At 44.6% G+C, this 22,403-nt stretch overlaps 1 protein-coding gene across 1 annotated transcript in view; it reads left to right on the top strand.

Moving 5' to 3' along the window:
• Positions 1 to 64: 64 nt before the first annotated feature.
• VIPR1 (vasoactive intestinal peptide receptor 1) overlaps positions 65 to 22,403 on the top strand; it is a 108,027-nt gene continuing 85,688 nt past the window's right edge. The window contains exon 1 of the mRNA XM_014945125.1: positions 65 to 318. Coding sequence (XP_014800611.1) covers positions 262 to 318 — 57 coding nt within the window. The 5' untranslated portion in view covers positions 65 to 261. The remainder of the gene's footprint in view (positions 319 to 22,403) is intronic.

Raw genomic sequence — 22,403 nt, 5'->3', positions numbered from 1 at the left:
GTCCCGCCCCGCGCAGGGAGGCGGCCGGGGGCGGTGGCGGGGCCGGCTCCAGCGGAGCAGTGCGGTGCGGTGCGGAGCAGGGGTTGGTGGTGTCGTCTCCTTCCCACCTCCCTCCTTACCTCCCTCCCTCCCTCTTTCCTTGGATGCGCTCAGGCCGGTGCCGGGAGCGGAGCTCCGCGCTTCCCGCAGCCTCCTCCTCCTCTTCCTCCTCTTCCTCCGCAGCACCACCGGGAGTTTGGGGTTTGCTCCGGCGCTGACAGCATGGAGTACTCGGTCCTGGGTGTCTTGGTGCCTTTGCTCGGTTGCCTCCTCTCTTCGGTGAGTGCTCCCGGCGGGACGTTACGCGACCCAGCTCCGCACCCGCGGTACCGGCTTCTCCCCACCACCCCCGGCGCCCGCTCCCTTCCATTTAGCGCTTTAGCCTCGGGCAAACTTTGGGCAACTTTGAGAGCGCTGTTGGTTTAAGGCAGGTGGATCTGCGTTGGCTTTCCTCTCCCCCCCGCTATAATATAGAAAATCCCTTGAGTGTCTTTTTGGTCGAGGTGCGGCTCCTCTTGGAGAGCGAGAGGGTTTCTTGAGCTGGAGAAATTCACTTTGGGGTTTTAGGGCTCTATTTCAGGACCGGCGCTCGGTTTCGTTGTCATTTCGGGTTTGCAGAAGGGCTTTCGGTTTGCTTTGGTTTCTCTCCGGGAGCTTGATTGTTTCGTGCAAAGCTCTCCCCACCCCAAAAAAAAATTCAAAAAAAAAAAAAAAAAACAAAAAATCAAAGCTAGGGATAACGGGATGAAATTTCCCAGCTGCAATTCAGCAATAGGGCAGGGGGCTCTCGGATGGGACCTTCCCCTGGTTGAAGAGCTGTCACACATAGAGAAGTTCGGCAAAGTGCCGCTCTCCGACACTAAAACCTCACGTGGATGCACTGTTTTGAGGAAGAGAGCAGAAGCTGGGAGCGAAGGATGAAGTTTTCTGGCTGCCGTGTCCCTTCTGGTTGTGATTTGCACGCTCGCAGGTCCCTGATTGGGGCAGTGCTGTTTCCTCCCCCGGCCGCAGACGGCTCGTAGCACAGCCTACAATTAGCAAACGGGATTGTTTCTCCTGGCGATGTGTCTGTGAGCACACACTCACACACACACACGTGTGCACTGTGCAAACAGTCCAGACACAGGCTTCTGCACGTTTCACTGAAGCTTCACTCTTCTGTCTTGTTTCCTCACACCGTATGATTTCTGTGGAGATCTCCCGTTTTTATTCGCCAGGCTGGGGTGGGGGGGAAATTGGGTGCTGGCTGGATGCTGGGTGCTGTTTCCCTCTTCTAATCTTCTCCTATGCTTGTTTTTCTCTCTTTGGAAGGTGAGAGAGCCTCAGCAGCATCCTGTTGGGTTGGGGGAGGTTGCCCACAGGAGCTAGGGTTCACCATTGGTACTTGGTTGTAAGTTGCTTCTGATGCTCTGTTTGGCTGGTGAGAGTGATTCAGGCAAAGCCACTCCGATCCCCAACGAGCAGAATCAGATTAACCAAGCTGAGCCTCAGAGGGTGGAAGGTAACCCAAATTTGGCGCTGCATCACTCATCTTTCCTTCCCTCTCCCTTTATCTCTTGAGACAAATGGCCTTATTTCAATTTTTTTGGCTGTCACCATGAGCCACCCAGCCATCTGCATCACCAAAGACTTTCTTTGAGGAAGACCAGGCTGGGAAAATGGTTTAAAGTATTTTAAAAAAAAATTACCAGGCAATTAGTTCTTGGAATTCTACGGATTTTGCTTTAGGGAAGATCCAAAATAGCTCACGTCCGGGGCTGGAGCTGGGGAAATGAGAAGGGGGCAGTGCTCCCATCTGTTTCTGGAGCTGCTCCAACTCTCACTTCCACTGAAGCCCGTGGCAAAAATCCCATTTCTTTAAATGCTGTTGGCATGAAGAGGTCCTCTGGGGCCAGATTCTGGAGAAAGTTAAGTCACGCAGCCTACTGAAGTTCAACGTACAAGTGGTGGCAGAGGTGGACCCTTATGCTGTTGCTCTTGCATTGAGCGTTGCTATCAATAAACAGCAAACCCCTCAAGCTTTGGGACAACAGCAAGGCACAGCCCCAGGTGTAATCCTGTACTGGTTCCTTTTCAACCCTTTTATTATCCTGTGGTTTCGGACTTTATCTCACTTCCTTGCCCTTGGTTTCATGGAACCCTTGGCTGCTTGCTTGTTCTTTCATTCTGTTAATGTTCCTGGGACCTGGTTCATACCAGTGGGTTAAAGAGATTCACATGTTCCTTATCAGTGCTGATCTGCAAGGTGACTAATACCCAAGTGCCTTAATGCTAGAGAAAATCCCTGCTGTTCTTGTTTCTCAGTTTATACCTAGAATTCGGTGCTCATTTTTAAAGCAAAAGTAACTCTGGGATTGTTAACAACCTGACTCTGGGACCTACGATGGCTCAGCAGAGGGTGTTTTTGTGTTTTGTTTTTTTTTTTCTTATAATTTATTGTGATAATTTTTTATTGGTACGTCCTTGGAAAAACTTTGAACGAGAACAATCGGCCGATAGAGAAATTCAGTGCTATAAAACTCTTGCAGCCATGTGGTTTCTAATTGCTGTTATAAACTTTCACCTCGGCCTCTTGTGATCTACAAACGTGGAAAAAAAGGGAATGGGGCAAATCTCATTTGCTGTCGTTCATCAGCCCATGCTCATCAGAGCCCTGCCTCCTGCTGTGCTCAGCTCTTAACATTTTGAAGAAAAATGGTGAAGGTGGTGGTGGAGGGCGCGTGGTGTAAATCCAGAATAATCCCTTTTAGGTACTAGTGGGTCAGTTCACCTTTTCAAGGGTGTAACTAAGACAATCTGGCCTGGAGAGATATAAGTTGGACTATTATTTGGTTTTTTCAATGTGTCTCGGAAATGAGTTTTGGAGATTCCTTCTTTCTGGATTCCTTCAGACTGAAGCTTATTGAATTAGCCTGTCCAGCTGGTGTAATTTGTGCTTTCCTTCAGGGTTTTATTCTGCCCCAGCCATGAAGTAGACACATGGTGGAAAGGAATAAAACACTCAGATTGGATCCTTTAAGTGTCAGGGTGTAAATGTTGGAAACAGGAGCATTGTTAAAAAAAAAACCAAACAAAAAACCAAAACCAAACAAAAAACCCCAAACAATTAAATTCAAGCTCACAGGACAACTATTTCAGCTGTATCTGCATCTGTTTCACCCTGTCATTGACTGAGAATTTGAGAAGTGACATTAAGTACGTTTAAAATGAAATAATCAATGTATTTGGCAAAGAGGCAAGGTCCTTGCTGGAATCCTTTTGCCTTATTCCTGTATCCAACACAAAGATCTTTTAGCAATGACAACTTGTGTTTAACAAAGGCCTTGTCACAAAACCTCCCTGCATTACTGGGTGTACGATTTATTAAATTTATACACGTATAAACGCATGACTGACTTTATTTAAAGCTATCCAGGAGAACCTGTTGCCCAACCCCGTATCTGGGTAGCTCTGAAAGTCTCATGGCCTCTCTATAATGCTGAAAGTTTTCAGCCTACGTGTTTTCAGCAGTATGCATATTTTAGAAACTCTTATTTAGGGCATAACAAGGCGAAAGAGCAAAATAGGCAAAAAAAAAGAGAATCTGAGGAAAAAAAATGCTAGGTGGACTATTTAAGGCTGTTTCCAACAGTGTGTTTCTCTTGCCCACCAGCATGTCAGCGGGGGGATTCACACCCTAATTATCACACCCTCCCTGCAGAGGTTTGTCTCCAGTGGGAAAACCCTGGAGAACCAGATGGGAAGGGGAACAGCGGTGTATCTTAAAAGGGTGTGAGTCCACCGGGGTGTTTTTTGAAAAAAGAGGGATAATTGCTAAATTTTCAGCATCAGGAGGCAGATGGGACCACGGACAGAGGAAGCTGCTTAGCTTGTGAATTTGGGTGGATATGTATATGTTATTTCTTTCCCCCCCCCCCTCTTTTTATATTGCTTTAAATATATTCTGCTTCAAACTCCTTCCCGCTGTGTGGTGTGACAGCCAGAGGGCTGCACCGGCTCAAAATGCAAAGTAGGGGTGTGATGAGTCCATCCAGTGCTGCCTTGTGAGGCTGCTGGTACATCTTGTTCTTGTTTTCATCGTTTCGCAGCGGCATGGCTTTTCTGAGTCCTATTTGTCTCTTCTCGCTTAACCCACGAGGAGTTACAGGAGTTGGTGGATGCAAAGCAGGGAGGTGCTCTGTATGTTTTGCAAATGGGCAACTGGGGCATGAGTGAGTGATGGGACTGGTGTCATGAAGAGATGTTTCGGCTCTCCTCAGGCACCGGCTTCAAGGCTGTCTTGGAAATAGCAAATATACAGAGTTCCTCTTATTTTTCAGGGGAAAAAAAAAATACAGCTTTTTCCTTTCACCTTCACCAGATGGTCATCAGCAGAAACAACTGGAAAAACTGGTATCTTGTGGAAGTCAATCTTCCATTTGACACATCATACGCTCACTTAGAGTCTGGTAGGATGGGAAGTCACCTGGTGCTTGGGGTAGCTTGTAGACAGGAATCTTTGTTGGAGATGGAGAAGCGAGGGAGGAAGGACAGGAAGAATATCTTCCTGTTCAGCATCAAGTGTCCCATTTATTGGCAGTCTGAGGAAGGGCACCAGACGCTCTGTAGATCAATGAGAGCCAAGATGAGATGATTATTTTTTTTTTAAAGTCAGACCTGAGTGCACTTGGTGGAGATTTGTCACACTCAGCGTGGCATCTGTGGTTCAAGTGCAGGAAAGGAGTCAAATTATCTGTGTGGAATGAAAACCGTTACTCAAGTTCTGGTGAGGAGAAGGACTTTGCTTGGTTCTGAGAACATGGTAAGTCACATCCTGCCCTCAGACCAAGTCAGCAGAAGCGTGGCAGTGTCATTGCACTGCTGGAATGGGATCTCTGCTGCATCGTGCTGGCTCAGTGGAAGTGGATATGTGGTCTTCCAATGCCCAGGAAAGGTTGTGTGATTAAATATAGCTACATTCTCTTGTCTCACCAACTTTCTCTCTTCTGTATCAGAAGAAGAACATTCTCCTCCCTCTGTGAGTCTTGCCGAGTCTTCCTGTGCTGTGGTACTCATTTGTCATCCTGCCACGTGCAGCTGGGCAATGTTTCCCTCGGTGAGTGCTGAGCACTTGCTGTTTCACTGTTCCCTCCCTTCCACGATGTTTTCCAGAAGTCATGAGCTCTCACAGTTTCATTTTTGAGGGAGGGAACTGAGCCCAGAGGGGAGATGTCTTCACCTCTGAAAATGAGATCCCAGAGGACTGCAGTGGAAGAAAAATCAGGCCATTGGTTTTGAGGTACGAGAGGGGCAGGGAAGTGATGCCAGCCATCAAACTGGCCTCCACCCAGAGAGAACACGGCTAATGCCATTGCAGAGAGGTCCTGTGCATGGCTGGGGAAGGCTGTCTGGAGCACAGGTCTTATGAGGAGAGGCTGAGGGAGCTGGGGTTATTCAGCCTGGAGAAGAGGAGGCTGAGGGGAGACCTTCTTGCTCTCTACAACTCCCTGAAAGGAGGGTGTAGAGAGGTGGGGGTCGGTCTCTTCTCCCAAGTCACAGGCGACAGGACAAGAGAAAATGGCCTCAAGTTGCCCCAGGGGAGGTTCAGGCTGGATAGTAGGAAAAATTTCTTCCCCGAAAGGGTTCTCAGACACTGGAATGGGCTGCCCAGGGAGGTGGTTGAGGCACCATCCCTGGAGGTGTTCAAAAGACAGGTTGATGTAGTGCTGGGAGGGATGGTTTAGTGATGGTGATGCTTTTTGTTTGTTGTGCGGGTGTCTATTTTTTGTCCAAGTGAGGTTGATGGTTGGACAAGATGATCTTTAAGGTCCCTTCCAACCTAGAAGATTCTGTGATTTTTGTGAGCGGTCTTCTTGTCACCATTCCCTTTTGGAGCAACCTGCAGCTTGCTTGGCTTCATGCCTGACCACCAGGGATTTCTCCAAGATGATTCATTTGTCCGGGCACGAGCTTCACCTTTTACGTTACAAGACCCATAAGGCAGGGAGAGTTCATTCATTAATACTCAGTACTTGAGAGAAGATGGGCTCCCTGAAGCCACTGGTTGCTGGATGCTCCTAGCATCGTTATATAGGTCTTTTATTTGTTGAATGGGGCGATACCAGAGTTCTTCAGCACTGGGTTTTAAGAAAACCTAAAGGCTTCTGGAGATGTAAATAAAAGTGCCAAGTTTCTTTCTGATAAGGCTGTTGTTAACAAAGTACTGAGATTTTCCTGTCCTCAAATTTCAGCTTTATTAGGAGCATCTACTGGCTATTAGCTTTGCTACAAATCACTCTTAAACTGCTTAGCCTCATGCATAAACCCTAATGAGGGAAGAGCTATAATAGCAAGAGCACTTCTGTTTAATAATTGCCAATCTGCACAAATATAAATAGCCGATGTGAACACGGCTTGACCCGCTGGAAAGTGAGGTTAAGAGGAGGAAGCAGGTGTGATAGTTCTTTGCTGTTAATGGTCCTTGCCTCTGATATTCTTTCCCCCCACCCTCATCCATCAGTTGTGAGGACACGAGGCGTATGAGGTGCCCTGAAGTCAATGCAGAGCCCCGGTATGAAGTTATTAGTGTAGGTGACATCAGAACCCAGTCCATTAGTTTTCAGATGGTCGCTTTATAAAGTGAATTTAGGGATGTTTTTGCGTGAAGGGCTGTGTGGTTTGCGTTGCTTAAGGCTGGAAAACATGCATTAGTGCTGCTTTACTGGCGGTTTATTGTGCCAGATTTTATCTACAGCACTCACTTTTATAAATATATATGTATAGTATTTCCAGGATGTAAAGACCTATTTTAGCTTCTGAGCTGTACATGAATTTTAGAGACCCTGATGTACTTTGCATTAACAAAGTCACTTTTCCAGTCAACTGAAACAGTGTTTGCTAACAGCCTTAAACTCCTCCATTAGTCACATTAGGTAGATTTCTCACCCCCAGGGCAGTCACTAACCATTCATTTCACTGTTTGCACTGCTGGGAGGTGGAGACTTACACTTCTGTCATTTGCATTTAAATTCAAGTCTTAGAATGGAATTGGGATTATTTTCTGACTCAGAACCAAATTGGGTTTATTTTCTGATGCATTTCACTACTGGGCTGATTTTTCTGGATGTCACACCTTGGTTTCATTGATTTGCATTGATTTAAAGTCAATAAGAAACCAAAGGAACTGAGTATGGAGACCCCAACTCTCTTTGCTGAGCTGCATGATCTCCATGATCCCCTTCTTGCTTTTGCAGTGGGCTCAGGGATGCTTCTGCTCCTGACACTTGGGAAGCTGAGAATGAGCTCCATAGTTTTTTTTAATCTTCATCCCTGTGAAATTGCATCTCATCAAGAGGGAAGGGGAAAAAAAAAAAATCTATTAAAATACAATTCTTGTCTGGAGGGGAAAATATCAATACTTTGTGTCTCCTTTGTAAAGCTGAAATCTATCGGGTGTCTTTTAAAAATAGGTTTCTTTGGGGCACCAACCTTGATTCTGTGTTTAACAGATGTTTCAATTAATACCTGGTGATCTGCAACATCACAACCAACATCTGAGCAGCGGGTGTCTCCAGGGCCCTTATAAATGTCATTGTCTATCACAGCTAATCAGTCCGGGAGCTTCCTTACAGGTGACCTCGGGGTGGGATTCACCGTGCAGATCAGGACACCTACGTTGCAGCATTTGTGTGTAGGTGTCTACGTGTGACCCAGATGGTCTGAGCTCCTGCTGTGGCCAGTGGTGTCATCAGCTTCGTGTCAGCTGCCTGCTCCCAGGCTGTGTGAGATGCAGGGAAAGGTCCCGTTGTCCCACATCATCCCCTTCTAGAGAGCAAAGCCCCCGTAGATGCTGTGCTATCTGCCAGTCCCACATGGATGCTATTAACACAGAAAATAAAGTTATCTGAAATGGCACCACATGCACCTTTTTGAGCCCTCGTTGACTACAGCGGCAGTTCAGCCACCCTCAGGTAGACACCTACATTTAGAGATCTTAAGGTACAAGCTGAATCCCCTCCCCAGGTCTCTCTTGTGTTGTGTAAGAATGAAGAAAAGAAGAAAACCTGCTCACGCTGAGCTTTTCCCTGCAGCCTGCTTTATTCATTACTGAAAAGCAGCTTTGATTTCATCTTTCCCAAGTGGCCAGACTGCTGCAGATCGAACTTTAAGGAAGGTATCCCTTTGCAAGGCAAAAAAAAAAAAGGACCCAAAATTAAATATATTGAATGTGATTCCCACACCCTTATAAAAGAAAAACTGCAGCACCTCTGTCCAGCTGCAACAAAATGAAAAGCTGCTTCAACACTTTTATCAGCATTTTTATGTGCTCGGCTCGGGAACAGCCAGAGTCCAAATCCTGCTGGAGATTATACCTCTCCCACCTTTATTCTGCCGTAGCCAAATCCAACTCTTATTTTAACTGAATGCAGTGATTATTTTTTATGGCTTCTTTCCCATTACAGACCCTTAGCCGTGTATCGGGGCTGGGGGGAACTGCTTTAAAAAGTTCATCCCATTCCTGGCTGCGTGGGAAGTGTACTTGGGGGGTTTTTGTTGTGGTCTTTTTTTAAGTCACCTTCCACAGCCCTCAGGATTTTTCTCAGTGGAGGTTAAACCCCACTGCCCCCCTGCCCCTTTCTTGCGGAGGGAGGGAGGGAGTGAGACATTCCCTGGGACCATTCAGCCTTTGCTGGAAGGAAAACAGCTCATCCATGGAGCTGCAGCAACGCTGGCTGATGCGATCACACGTGTCCTGCTGCTAAAGCCACTCCATCCTCCTCGCCATCAGTGACTGGGCTCCATCTTGAGCTGTGCCCAGTATTTCTTGGCTTGTTTTCCCCCTGTAATTTGAGGGGAGTAATTTAGGACAATTCGGTAAGGAACGCAAAGAGACAAGGCTGTTTTCTTCCCCTTGCTGGGTCCTGCCATGTGCTGGGAGCTACATGGAAGGGTGATGGAGCTCCCTCCTCTGCCAGCCTGGTGTTGGCTGGGGACCCCTTTGGGACTCCTTTCCTGGAGAGGTCCCAGAGCTCTCCTATTGCCCTGGGGTCATTTCAAAGCAGAGTGCAAGCGGGAAAGAGCCTGCATTGAAACGAGCCACTTGTTTCCTGCAACATCTGCACCCGTTTGTTTGCTTGTGTTTTTTATTTTCACCCTGGCTCTTAAGCATAATTAGGCTTTGCCAGCTTTTTTTCCATGATAGAACCAAGGTTTCTTTTTGCTTGACATATTCAAAGGGAGAGAAAAAATTCTGCTGCTGAGATGGTTCCCAGCTTTGCAGGGCACCGAAAGGATGCCAAACACTACGTGAAGAATTACTACCGTGCTCAAGTGTCGACTGCAAGGCTGTTTGCATTTTTTTTTTGGGGGGGGGGGAATGACATTAAACATGACTGTAGAGCTGTGTACAGCTATGCTGTACACTTAATTCCAGCGTTGCAATGATTCTTTTCAAAGAATTTTCCTGCCCCTTCTGCTTTGCTCTACTCTCTGACTCTTGCACAGTTTCTTTTTCGCACAGATTTTTTTGCCTTTGGGAGCTGGCGTTTTGCAGCTGGGGCACGGGCTGTGCTTTTGGGGGCAGGAATTCGTGCTCTTTCATCCTCTCCACCAAATTTCTTTTGCAGCACCGTTTTTGGTAAAATGAACTTTTGTTCCTCCTTGCCCTGCTCTCTCCTCCCTCCTCTGGGAAAGTCATACACGTTTCAGCAAACAGTTTGTTAAGGGTTTGTCTTCAGGCTGTTTGTGTACAGTGCAAATGAGGCAAGGTTTGTCAAGAGAAATAATGGCTTATATTGAAACAACTCGTATGCATACATGTAAAAAATATAAAATAAAAATACTTTCAGGCATGTCAGTGCTTCCTGGGGTCTGAAGGAGAAACAAAACAGAGTAGTAATTGCTCTGGGTTTAGCCTGAAGATGCTTATGAGTGGGACAATGTAAAAGGGAAAGGGTTCTGGTTGGAGAGAGTAGTTTCTTGCAAAACCATCGCTACCATCCTTCTGTGTGATAGACCTACAGTGTATCTCTGAAAGCCAAGACCACAAACTAACCTCCAAGGATCTGCTGGGCATTAAAAAACTCAGTGGAGACATTATTTTTATGACACACTGCAGTTTTCTTCATGTCTCACCACCTGCTAGTTTCTTGGTGTCACTCTTGCCCACCCCTGCAGTCTTACGAGGGTTGATGGTCCTCCCAGCTCCTCCTTGGCTAAGTGATTCATCTGCTCTGCAGGTGCTAATTATTCTTTTATTTTTCCCTGTAATTAATTAACTTGACTAAACTCAGAACAGTTATTTCAGATCCATGTGTATCCTGAAGTTTCCTGAGTGTGTTTCAGAGTTAAAGAGCTTCAAAAGCTCTTTTTTTTTCTCTCGTCATACTCGTCAGTCTAATAAAAAAATATTATGTCCCATATATCAGTAGTCAATCATGGCTGTAATAGCACTTAATAAAACTGTGGTGTGAGATGCTACTTTTAGAGATCCATTTGTCTTGGTACTTAGTTCTTTCGGAGACACCAGGTTCAATGTCAGTGGCTGAATTTGTGCTGGAAGTGCTTGGTCTACACTACAATTAAATTTACACACCATAAGGAAGAGACTCATAATATCGGTGTGTGTATTTGTGCCTTCCACCTTGGTGGTTGTTTTCATTTGGATCTTATAACTTGGGGATATAAAGCAGGAACAACCTTTCTGTCTCCTTGAGGTCTCTGCCAACACAGGGCTCATATTGTATTCGTAGAGTTATTTACCTTCCACTTTTGTAAGTTCACTTTTTTTTGTTGTGCTCCTTTGACTGGGAAGCTGTTCCCAGAGCCAGAGAGCTCTGGTAGTTAAACCGTGTTAGCCAAGCCCTGACGGGTTTGTAGATGGAGAGGAAATTAAAAATTGGAGCTTACTGCCTTGGGTCTACTTGACCCAAGCCTCAGAAATGTCTTAAGGGACCAATAAGCATCTGGAAATATTTTTAAACCTAGCTATAAAGCTGAAGCTTTGGTTGTCTGTTCCTTTTTTTTTTTTTTTTTTTTCCCCCAGTGAATTAGAAATCTTCATGGCTAAAGGGTATTCATGATCTGAGCGATCCACTTCTCATTATTATTATTAAGTGCCTAAGCATTTTCGTTTTTTTTTTTTTTTTTTTTTTTTTTTGCTACATATTGTTGTTACAGGGAGATAAAACAAAGCCAGGATTTATTGAAGGGGCATCTTCCAGAAACAAAAAATTCAGCTGTGGAAGAATAGCTAAGTAAAGGGCTGAGGTTTCCTGAAGGAAAGGCACCTAATGCTCAATAGCATTGTATTTACCCTTTGGAAAAAGAGATGCAGAAGGAAAAAGAGTTCAAGTCTCTGTTACAAGCTGTGATGGAAGCCTCAGAGACCAGCTGGGACCTGTGATCCCAGCATGTTGTTTGCCTGGGTGAGGCACTGGGATGAGGGAGAGGAGGATGTTGCAGTGCTGTGTGGAGGGGCAGATGGGAGCAACAGGCAAGAGAAACATGAAGGCAGAGACAATGAACTCCAGCTGGGAAGAGGTTAGGAGCTTCAGCCTTTAGGTAGATCTGTTGTGGGACAATCCCACATTTGAGCTGGTTGTGCAGGTTGATCACGAGATCTGCTGATCCCACTTGGATCACTGCTGTCTAGAAGCATCCCAGAGCCATAGCACTCCCAGGACAGCCCGTGCTGGGAACACTGAGCAGCTTAAGTGCATTTGTCTCTTCTCTACTGCCTTTTCCCAGTGCAGTTTTTCCCTGCATATTGCTCTAGTAGTGTATTTCTCCTTCTGTTCCTCTCTCCTGCAGATCTGACAGGATTTGTTACTGCACAGTTGAAATCATCATCATAATAAAACAGTAACTGTGCCTTTGATTTGGGCTCGCTTTCTTCCCCGCTACGGGACTGCTGAAAAGTCAAGTCTCCGTTTCTAGAAGGGGTATTAAAATGCTTGGCAGGTTGATGCCCCTCTACTTCATCATTCTTTCTTCTCTGCCAGCTCGCTACTCAAGCTTCCTGGGCTGTCAGCTGTGGAAACAAGTATTAAATATATATTGCAGGCCTGGGGGAAGAGCCCAACCAGTCAGAGTACAATGCACCTAAAAATAAATGCTTATTTCCCGTGCAGAGTAGCCTGGGGAGAAGTAGAGGCAAAGAACAGGGTCCACTGGGGCAGCCACGAGTAGAAGGAGATGAACCAATAAGTTCAGCTGCAGCTGGAAAGGGGCAATGATTCAGGCACAGGATGAAGCAGAGAAGCTCTTAGATCAGTTCCAGGTTCTCTACATGAATGTTCTGCTCATGGTGGTCTAAATGAGTAAAATCCATTCAGGGAATGAGAAAAATAGGCTTTCTTTACTTGCCCTTCACGTATTTCTTTTCACTGTTGTCTGCCTACCCCATAAAGACTTCATAGCTGGTGTTTGGCTAGATTTGCCTTGCAAGTCCATGTCATGAGGATGATGTGGTGACCCCCTCCCTACATGTGCGCTCGTGATGATGTCGGGCAATGAAAGTGTCTTGGAAAGGGCCAGTGGTGATGCAGAAGCCTTTGTATCCTTGGTGGGATTGAATCAGACTGGGTGTGGGAAGGTTTGTAGCAGGGTTTCTCTCTAGGGTTTCATATAGTCCCCCCAATATTCCAGATTTGCCAGTTCTCCAGTGGGAAGGTCCCACCAATGATGCCTATCTTGGTAATCTTCTCTTTGGTCTCCTGTTTCTTGAAGGTATGTGTGAGTGCGTTTGGACATGTTCCTGTTGCAGGAAACTCAAAGGCAACCAGAGGGTTTTGCTCTGTGTGTTAACGGGTCACTGCCCTGTCCCACTTTTATGCCTTGTTTGAGGGCTCCATCCACAGTGGACTCTGGCCTTCCTGTGCCAGCCAGGAGTGTCGTCATTCGCACTGTCATGGAGGTCACAGCTGTGAAGGGCAACAAGTGTTTTGTTAGGGAGCAGAGACAGGGCAAGGTTTTAATCAGGATGACCTTGACCATGTGCTCAGGGGTTAGGTTGACAGTCCCAGCATGGTGTTCCACAGAACAGACACTGTCTGTTTCCTGTAAATCTTTTGTTTCAGAAGCGAGCGAGCGAGGGATTAATATTTTTGATCGCTCTCATATGAGCAATGGGGAGTTTCAAGATCCTTCACACCATACTAAAATAACAAGAAGTTTAAAAATGGGGCTTCTCTCCAGAAAAGACCTGGTCAACCATCTCCAACTGCACATGCACAGGGACATGAGCTGCTTACAGAGGAAGAGAAGTTTAAAATTGGTGTTATACATTGACAGTGAGGTCTACAGTGGGGAAACCATTATGCACAGCTCACCCAGTGGCTGCAGCTGACCTCCGAGTGTGGGGGGCATGGTTACTGTGAAATGAGATTTCATTAATTGTAAGGCCACGATATAATAAAGTTGACTGATGTTTTCACATTAGACCTTGCTGACTGTTTATCTTCCAAATGTATTTTCTTTGACAAAAATCCTAACTTTTTACTTGACTATTTTCAGGAAGGTGGGAGTTTTTTTGCTTGTAAAATTGCAAGGCGTGAGGGAGATATTTATCCTTGGGGAATTTAATTTTTTGATTGATGGGAACTGTTTATGAATTGTTTTTAAACTTTCTTTTTCAGGCCGAAAAATGGCCAGAATGTGCCACACCTTTAAACGATGGCACAGCTGTTTCTGGAAATGAGGGGAATAGCACTTTCCTGATTTGTAGGTTGGAAGGCTGACACACTCGGAGAAGGGATAATGACCTGTATTTTAGATCATAGATCAGATAATGAAAGACTTTCAGTTTTGAAAGCTGCTTTGTCGCATCTATTAGTTTGAAGCCTATTCAATCTTGGACCTGTATTTTAGATCATAGATCAGATAATTAAAGAGTTTCAGTTTTGAAAGCTGCTTGGTCGCATCTATTCAATCTCAGAGTCTGTGGGTCTCTAACTTCAACAGCAGAAGATTTAGCTGGGGAAGAAAATTTCCAGGCCTGGAAATAGAATATTGGACTAAGTCCAGAGTTTAAAGATATTTAACAATCTAAGAAAGTCCTGACCAATGAGATCAGGGTTTTTATTTTGCCTGTGGAGTACATCAGAGGTATCCCCAGGTTATGTTCTCCTGCAAAAGGGTGACATTTAAATGGTGTGACTGAAAGCAGCACATCTGGGTGTCAGGAGGGGGAGGACGTGAGGAGCTGCAGGAGTAAAGTTGCATTTTCATCATTATGTGGGAGAAATTTGGAGAACAATGTGTTTGTTCTTGGGTTTGTCCGGGAGATGGTTATTTCAGCCTTTGGAATCCAGCACCTTGTGGCTGCAATGGGTTTACTGGACCTAAATTGGGAAAGTTACTCTATTTTTAAGTAGTATCTGATCTCCTTTCTGTCTGTAAGGAAAATGAAGCTGAGTTCCTGTGACAGTGCTATTCTGATGGAAGGTCCCATAGGATCGTTGGCAAACAGCATGGGTTCAAGACCTCAGCTCTTGCATCTCAACATCCCTTTCCCTTGCAGGAGCTGGCACTGAAAACAGAAAGATGAAAACATGCAGGCACTCGGTCACATATTCATTCAGCCCTAGGAATTTAACTAATAGTTGTGCTTGGGAAAATCCTACCCTGCAGTTACCATCCTCAGCCAGAATAAATCAGCTTAGCTTCGCTGACGTTAACATTGCTGTGCCGTGCCGTCTGAGGATCTCACTGTGAGTTTAATGCTCATGAAAATTGCCACGGAAGCAACCCTGGAAGGTTGAAATCCAAATGTAAAACAGGCAACAGCAGTCCTCCCCATAGCCCCGAGCCCGTAGCGTGTGAGATGTTCCTCAGGGAACTCCTCAAGGTGGGTGGGTGGCATAGCTTGTGTGACCCAGCCTTGCCCATACCATGACCCATGAATTTTGTTGTCACCATATGGAGGGGCCTCCAGCAAAACAACTCGACTCTGGCAACAAGCCTGAATGGTAGTGCTTGTGGAAAATAAGAGATTCTTAACCCACTGGAGTGGGATTCTGGGGAGTATCTGCTAGGAATTGGTGAGATGTATGGCTTCAGCCTTTGGCCTCAGGGCACTTTTGAGACAGTGGGAAACCTTTTAGTTGTCAGTGAAGTTAAATAACAGAGCATCCAAGCAGTTGAAATTAAAAGCTTAGAGATTCTTTGCTTCCACGGGGAAGTGCCAGGAGTCAGCAAATTAAAACAAGAGTGAACTCCAGTAGGTTCTGCCAGAGAGGGAGAGCTTTTGTAGATACGTTTTTATAGAAACTCTATATGTCCTATATGATTTTTTCCTGGTCCATAAATGGGGTGAGGAGAGCTCCTGTGGGGCAGTCTCCAAAGGGTTACAGATGGTTTAGCAGTGAGACTTTGCTGTGCAGCCTGGCTGGAGAACAGGGAAGAGGATGCCAGAGGTTTCCACGTTTCTTTTGTAATCACTTAAGTGTTCTCACTCTGATAAGCAAAGTATGATTTTAATTAAAAAGCCATTCCAGCTGGATTTAATTTTTATGCCATTGAAGAGGCAAATTACTGTGAATATAAAGAGGAAAAAAAAATATGATCATCATCTTGTTCCAAAGAGTTTTAATCCACAGTGGCTTGGATCCCAGGTCAGGGGTCATTTCCCTACTCCTCAGAAGTGTTGGCATTTTTTTTCTCACGTGTCCTTGGCAGAAGAATCAATAAGATATCCCTGCTTGGACTGCACGTTTTAATGAGTTAATTGCACCATCCCAGGGGGCTCTTGCACTCAGGGAGCCAACCTTGACCTTTGTTGCCTTTTAAACGATGACTTTTCAGAGAAGAGTTGTACGTTTTGATGTACTCAGATACTGAGGAAAGCACTTCCCTCTATTTTCGATCCCTTTCATACGCTGCTTTTAACTTTGTGGAGCAAAGCCTGGAGCTGGTGCTGGGCTAAATCTAGGGGACACTTAGCCATGTTTATAGAAAACGGGTGTACACTTAGAAGAAAATAAAGATGTTCTTCTGTTCACTTATATTGTTTGGTCTTATCTGGTCATGCTGTTTAGCTGTGGCATGAGATGCTGCTGTCAAATAACTCTAGTAACAGCTGTCTGATAGCAACTTGCATCACCAAGGATATGAATGACACGTATCTTTCCCAAAGACTGATGTACAAAAAGAGCAGCTGGACTAGAAATGCACCAAGGTGATAAACACCATCCAGAACTCTCAAAGCCCTTGCAGTTTATTCTTTTTTTTTTTTTTTTTAAGGGTTTTATTTTTATTATTTCATTTATTCACCCGCGAGAGTATTTCCAGACCGTATAATCACAATTATAGTCTGGAGCGTTGCTGTAAATAGATGGGGCAGGATGGTTGAATTTCATTTTCCTAAAGCACTTTGGAAGGCTCGGTTTTGGCTGTGTAGCTGGACAGGAGCGCTGGGAGCGCGCAGCAGTGGGTGGCTCCTTGCCCAGGTTGGGAAAGTGGTGGAGGAAGAGCACTCCCTCCTCGCCTGCGGGCTTGTGAGCATGTAAAGCACATCAGTTACAACTGACAGTAAAAAGCAGCTCTGATTATTGAAATAATAGGCTTTCCATTAAAATACGTTCCTCGTAATAAGATACTGGGATTTGATTTAAGGCTTTGTTGCTGCTTCCCTTTCCTCGCTCTGTGCTGCTGTTGTGTCTTCTCTGTGATTCCCTTGATCCCAAGCGTGGGAATTTAGGAATGAAATGAAGAGACAAAGCTGTGTTTCCATCCTTAGAGAAGCCACTTTCTCTCAGAAATAATCATAGCTTGATAAACCGATGAGGGATGCACAAGGCACAGCCGTATCGCGGTGCCAGTTTTGTTGTGATTTAAAAGCATTCCAGCCTCACTGTATGTCAAAGTGCCGTAAATTCTCACCTACAAATAGCAGTCCTTGGTAATGTGTGCAGGGCTGGGAATGAGGTGTTCTGGGCAGGAAGCAGCCCCTTGAGGCAGGAAACCCAGTTTAGGGAAGTTAACGGCAAGAACTAGATGATGGTGAACACAATTTTTTATTGCAGTGGGCAGGAACAGGCTGCTGAACAGAATATCCTCATTTTTCACTCGCCTAGCTGGTAGGCTGTGGAGCTGGGAAGAGCTTCTTAAGGACTCCTGTCCTCAAACATAATGCCTGCTGGCAATATCCTGTACTACTTTGTCTGGAAGATCTTCCCTAGCTGGAGCAACCTCTGCCACAGCAGTATGAGCTTGTGCCACCGAGATGCATTTTCAGCTCTGAGCATAGAGAAGCCTCAGGGAAAAGGTTAAACTCTTCATGAGAAGAGTAAAGTAATTGGATTGTCAAATCCCAGCACTGCAGATGTGTTTTGGGTCCATGTTCCCAGATTGATTAACACCAAGATAAGTCTCATAAACCACGTACATCGCAACCTTCCTTTATACAGATGGGGCACCGTAGCAAGTGAGTTGAAACGTTGTCCCACGGCACATCTGCAGTCACAGGGATTGCTCAATCCATTTGTTTTCCTTAGGTGAACGACGTCCAAATAGTTTGTCATTGGCAGATGCAGCCAGAGTTCACTGTGTCCCCGGCTCAGGACTGCAAGCGTGGGCTTGTAGGGTCCAACAAACCCAGAACTGATGACATGGATGTTCTTGCTTTGAAGACCAGAAGATAGCAAAGAAAAGCAAGAATGATGTCTCTTCCCTGGAACTGCAGGACAGTTCGTTCGTTCAATATGGATTTCTTTTTCCCGTAAGCTGGAACCGAGGACGTTGTTATGCAAAGGACAGATGGACTCCCAGCATCCTTCAGCCTTCTTTACTATTTTCTTCTCTCTATCTTATCTTTCTTTTCTGTGCAATCAAGATGACCAGAAGCCTGCTGCTACTTCTTGTCTATTCACTGGTATACACTAACCATTCCAGGACAAAGGGAAAATACTTGCAAGTTTCCTGATGAAACTTGGGGATTGACACCACTCAGTGGCTCCAGCATTATCAATATGATTTGGCTTTGTCTCTTCTTGCTTCATGTGTATATTCAGACCTTTTTCAGGCTTTTTCTACCAAAATGGCATTAAACACAAGTTTAGGCATTAAAAGGCATCTAGTTTAGGCATCTACAAAGAGGCATTAAAGAACACTCCACTGAAGTGGAATTTGTAAGGACTTTGTAAGGACAATTCTGTGATTCTGTGATTCTGTGATTCTGTGCAGCATTTCCTCCTCTTGAAGTTCAGAACTTTACTGAAATTTCATTATTTGAATGTGGTTTTTTTCCCAAACATTCAGAAGCAAGAGTGAGTAGGCTTCCATGATGAGAGGCCAGGAGCTATTTGAGAAAATCCAAGTGGAATGTAACATCTCAGTGCCTGGGCCAAGATCTGTCATCAGAAACCCAGGAAGTCTGTGCAGTTGTAGCTATATTAAGATTAGAGTAATCCCTGATGGGAATGGTAGGTTATTTTATTTGGATACTTATTGAAAGCAACTAATTTTCACCAGTTACCTCCAGTAAATTGGGTCCAACAACCTGTTTCTGATAAAGTATAACTTGCACTTTGTTGAACTCTTATTTTCAGGAGCTGAGATGGACAACTCAGCACATCTATTTCCCCTTGCCCTAGCTTTTAATGGAGATACCCTGGAGACAGTTATGAATTTGCATAGGCTTCCACTTTGCATCCCATGGTGCCTTTGTCTGCTAGATTGACTAGCCTTGCAGTAGAGTACCTCAACATTCAACACCTGATTGAGTTGCCTAAACATAGGTGCCCAGTGTCTACTGAGATAATCTTATTATAAGGGCATCCAGGTCTTGCTCCAGAAGGATGCAGACCTCCTCTAATTGCTTTTATATTTCCATTCCACACCCTCCCTTGGTCTTTATTGCCCTTTTAAAATGCCTGACATCAGTGTCACAGCACAGGTTTTCCCAATAGCTTAGAGAAAAGGGGTATTCCCTTCTTGTTCTTCCTCGCTGTTCAGTTTATACAGCAAACAGTTGTGTTAGCCTTTTCTCAGCAGCACGTACTGGGACTTCACCCTGAATTATTTACTTTTTTTAATCCTCACGTCACCTCTTTTCCAGAATTCAGGCTGCCATACCAGTGGGCTGTGCTGAATCTGTTCTTTCTTGAGCGCAGATTTTGCACTTGGCTGTATTCAAACAGACTTTCTCAGCCAGCTATTATAAGTGCTCTTAGGTGCAAGTTATCCAGGCCTGCTGATTTTAAATGTTTATCTCTCGTAGATGTTGTTTAACATCTGCCTTTGTTACTAATGGACTGGAAAAAGCTTCTTCATCATCATCAGAGGCACGCACGTTGCCCTGCTGCTTTCCAAACACAGATCAAAATCACACGTTGAACTTTCCTCTGTTGGACTGTACCGTCTGTAAGATTTTGATTTTTGCAATGCTTTTGTTTTTAAAACAACAACAAAATCCACTAAAAAACCATAGAAAAGGCCCAAAAACCCCAACAAAACAGAAGCACAAACCAACCAAACAAACAAAAAAAAAATCCCTAAAAATAATAACTTCTCATTAGTTTGTTATTCTTACCAATTGCTGTTTTTTCCTGTTATCTTGAGGTCCCCATGTAATGCTTCTAAGTTTCATGACATATCATTCATCTGTACTTCTCTTCTGGTTAGTAAATATTGCTGGGTTTGGGTTGTTGGTTTACTTATTTATTTTCACTTCCGATTCCTCCTTTTAATTCATAGTGGAACTAAGATTAGGTTTTACTCAGAGTTAATAATTTGGAGTGGGAAACCGTGCTTGGCTTAGTTCGTTATCTTTTTGGCCACCTGGCCCATCCTTCCAGAAGACCTGCGACCTGTCTCGCAGCACTGTGTGCAAATAGGGCATCCAGGGACAGTTGGTGAAGGAGGTACCTCATCACCAGCTTGGTTTATGGCCATCCCAAGGAGACTGTTGTGTGTCAAGTGGGACACACAGATCACAAGAGGAGTGAAGACAGCTTTTATTGCAGAAGCATAATTTGGGGGACGGTGCAGATATATTAAGAGGGTGCCACAATTGGAGTTGCTTTCTGGAAGATGTAGATGAGAAGTTGGAGATGGGGAAAAAGATAACATTATCTTAATGACATCATTCTGAAAGTGTGGGCATACATTCCCTGAAAAGGTATGAGGGATCAACAGAGAAGAGCACATAAGTGCAGTGACCAATTTGTTACAATTGTTTATTCAAAAATCAACTGTTGATAAACATTGTAATCAGTGCAGTGAAATTTCCCCCAGTTCACGGAGAGGATCTCAGAGGGGAACTTCATTCATTTCATTTCATGGGGAGATAGTTTTACGTTGTTATGAACAATTTAAGTGCCGTTTCATTAACAATTTTATGGTTAGTACAGTTAATAATACCAGAGAAGAACAAGAACCATGCAAATGGGGATCTCCTGTTTGGTATTATTGTTCCTAGAGATATATCTGTGTTTATAGAATATACTCCTATTCATATGACTTGGATGGCGAGCTGAAAACCTTGGCTGGGCTTTGTCAGTTAATGTTTTAAGAAAATTCTTGGAATACGTTTGTTGTGTGTCCACGCTTGAATTGTTACTGTGGTGAATGGCTCTGCGGGAAACCTGTGACTTCCAGGAGTTTGTAATGTGACCAAGAAACCTCTGCTCAAGATCAAACTCTGGAGGGAAGAGACACTGTATTTTTGTTTTATTTTTATTTTTTTAATGATGCACCGTAATTGCTTTAAGATGCCTCGGGTTTTGTGGGCATTTCCCCTAAGGCATTTTGTGCCTAGAAACTTTGATGGCAGCTTGAGCTATTGCAGAGGGATTTTTTTTTTATCAGGGTTTTAAATCTGCTTGTGGTTTCATCTCTACATACATCCAGAGTTTCTTGAAGCAGTGAGATTTATCCTCCTTGGATGGATACACTTGGCTGGAGTTGTTATTAGAGAAACAAAAAGTGCATATGAATGGCTTAGCAGGTGACACCTAATTTCTAGTTGCATCCTGAATAAATACCCTGATGAGACAGTGGTGTTGGCTGAGGGTTGCAGGCTGGTTGCTCTTAAACTACCAAGTAAAACATCACTACCATAGGAAGTCATCCTTGCAAAAATGTGAAGTAAGAAATTAGGAAGAATTAGGAAGAAATTCTTTCCTGTGAGGGTGGTGAGACACTGGCACAAGTTACCCAGGGAAGTTGTGGATGCCCCATTCCTGGAAGTGTTCAAGGCCAGGCTTTGACCAACGTGGGTGGTGTCCCTGGCCATGGTAATGGAGCTGGAACTTGGTGATCTTTACAAAACCGTTCTATGATTCTGTGATACTCGGTGAGCACGTGTGTTTGAACAAGGAGTGCAATGTCTTGGGGCTGTAGGTGGACCACAGCCGCTCCAAGGACATCTTGCACAACTTTGGCTTTCAATGTTCGTTTGAGTTTCCTGATGTTTGAAGGCAATTCAGTCCTTATTTATAATATGGAAAGTTCCGGGTATGCTGTGAAGCCCACCTGCCTGGGGGCCTCTCAATGAGGTTCATGATTGGAGCTGCTGGGCTTTATACAGGGAGATGAACTAAAATGAGGAAATACTGTGTTCTTTAAAAAACTTTTTAAATCGATTACCGTTGTTTTTGTAGGGTAGAACTGTATTTTTACCTTTCTGTTTCAAAGTGAAAGTATATGTCCAGGAGATAGTGGAACCTGTTGTGGCACTTGGGAAGCTTGAAAGTTCGAAGGGGGACACCCTTTTCAGATAACATCGTCTGGGAGGAGAAGCAGAAAAGCTATTGCCTGCAGTTTATTTGACTTGTTCAGCTGTCAGTGACTCTGCAACACAAAGTTCATTGGAGCTTGGCATTCACCTGCTGCACTGATATTCCTGGAATTTGCTGAAAGGTGATTTTGTTCTTAAGACTTAGATAAGGGATCTGGAGGAGATACTCTTGGTTTCTGCTCCTGTTGAAACCTCTTGTCCTCCTGACTTTGTGAGCTTCCCTCCTCTGCCTGAAAAATCAGAATTTCTGTCTTTTTGCCTCTCTTAGGTGAGGTTTTTTCATGTTGAGGGAGGAGGGACTGAACCCACAGGCAACCCGTCTTACCTTTGGCTGCTGATTATGTCAGGCTGCAAGTAACATAAACAATAAACTTGAATGAAACTTTTGTTTGGGTTAATGAGGCAAGAGATGCCCAATAGACTTTTAACTGGAGGAGATGTGTCTATTTTGGGGTAAAAGCCCTTAAAGAAGCTAGAGACAGTCCTGGTAGGAGCAGAAGAATGATGAAAGGTCTGAAAAATGCTGTTGGGTAAAAAACTGAGAGAACTGGGGCTGTTTATTCTGGGGAAAAAAAGAAAAACAAAACAAAAACACAGAAGAGACTACTATAAGTAATAAGTTGGGGGCGGGGGGGGGGGGGGATGT

This window comes from Calidris pugnax, unplaced genomic scaffold (genome assembly GCF_001431845.1).
Source record: "Calidris pugnax isolate Ruff unplaced genomic scaffold, ASM143184v1 scaffold54, whole genome shotgun sequence".
Classification (NCBI taxonomy): domain Eukaryota; kingdom Metazoa; phylum Chordata; class Aves; order Charadriiformes; family Scolopacidae; genus Calidris; species Calidris pugnax.
Note: the sequence above shows the minus strand (reverse complement) of the source record. Positions and strands in the feature narration are given on the sequence as shown.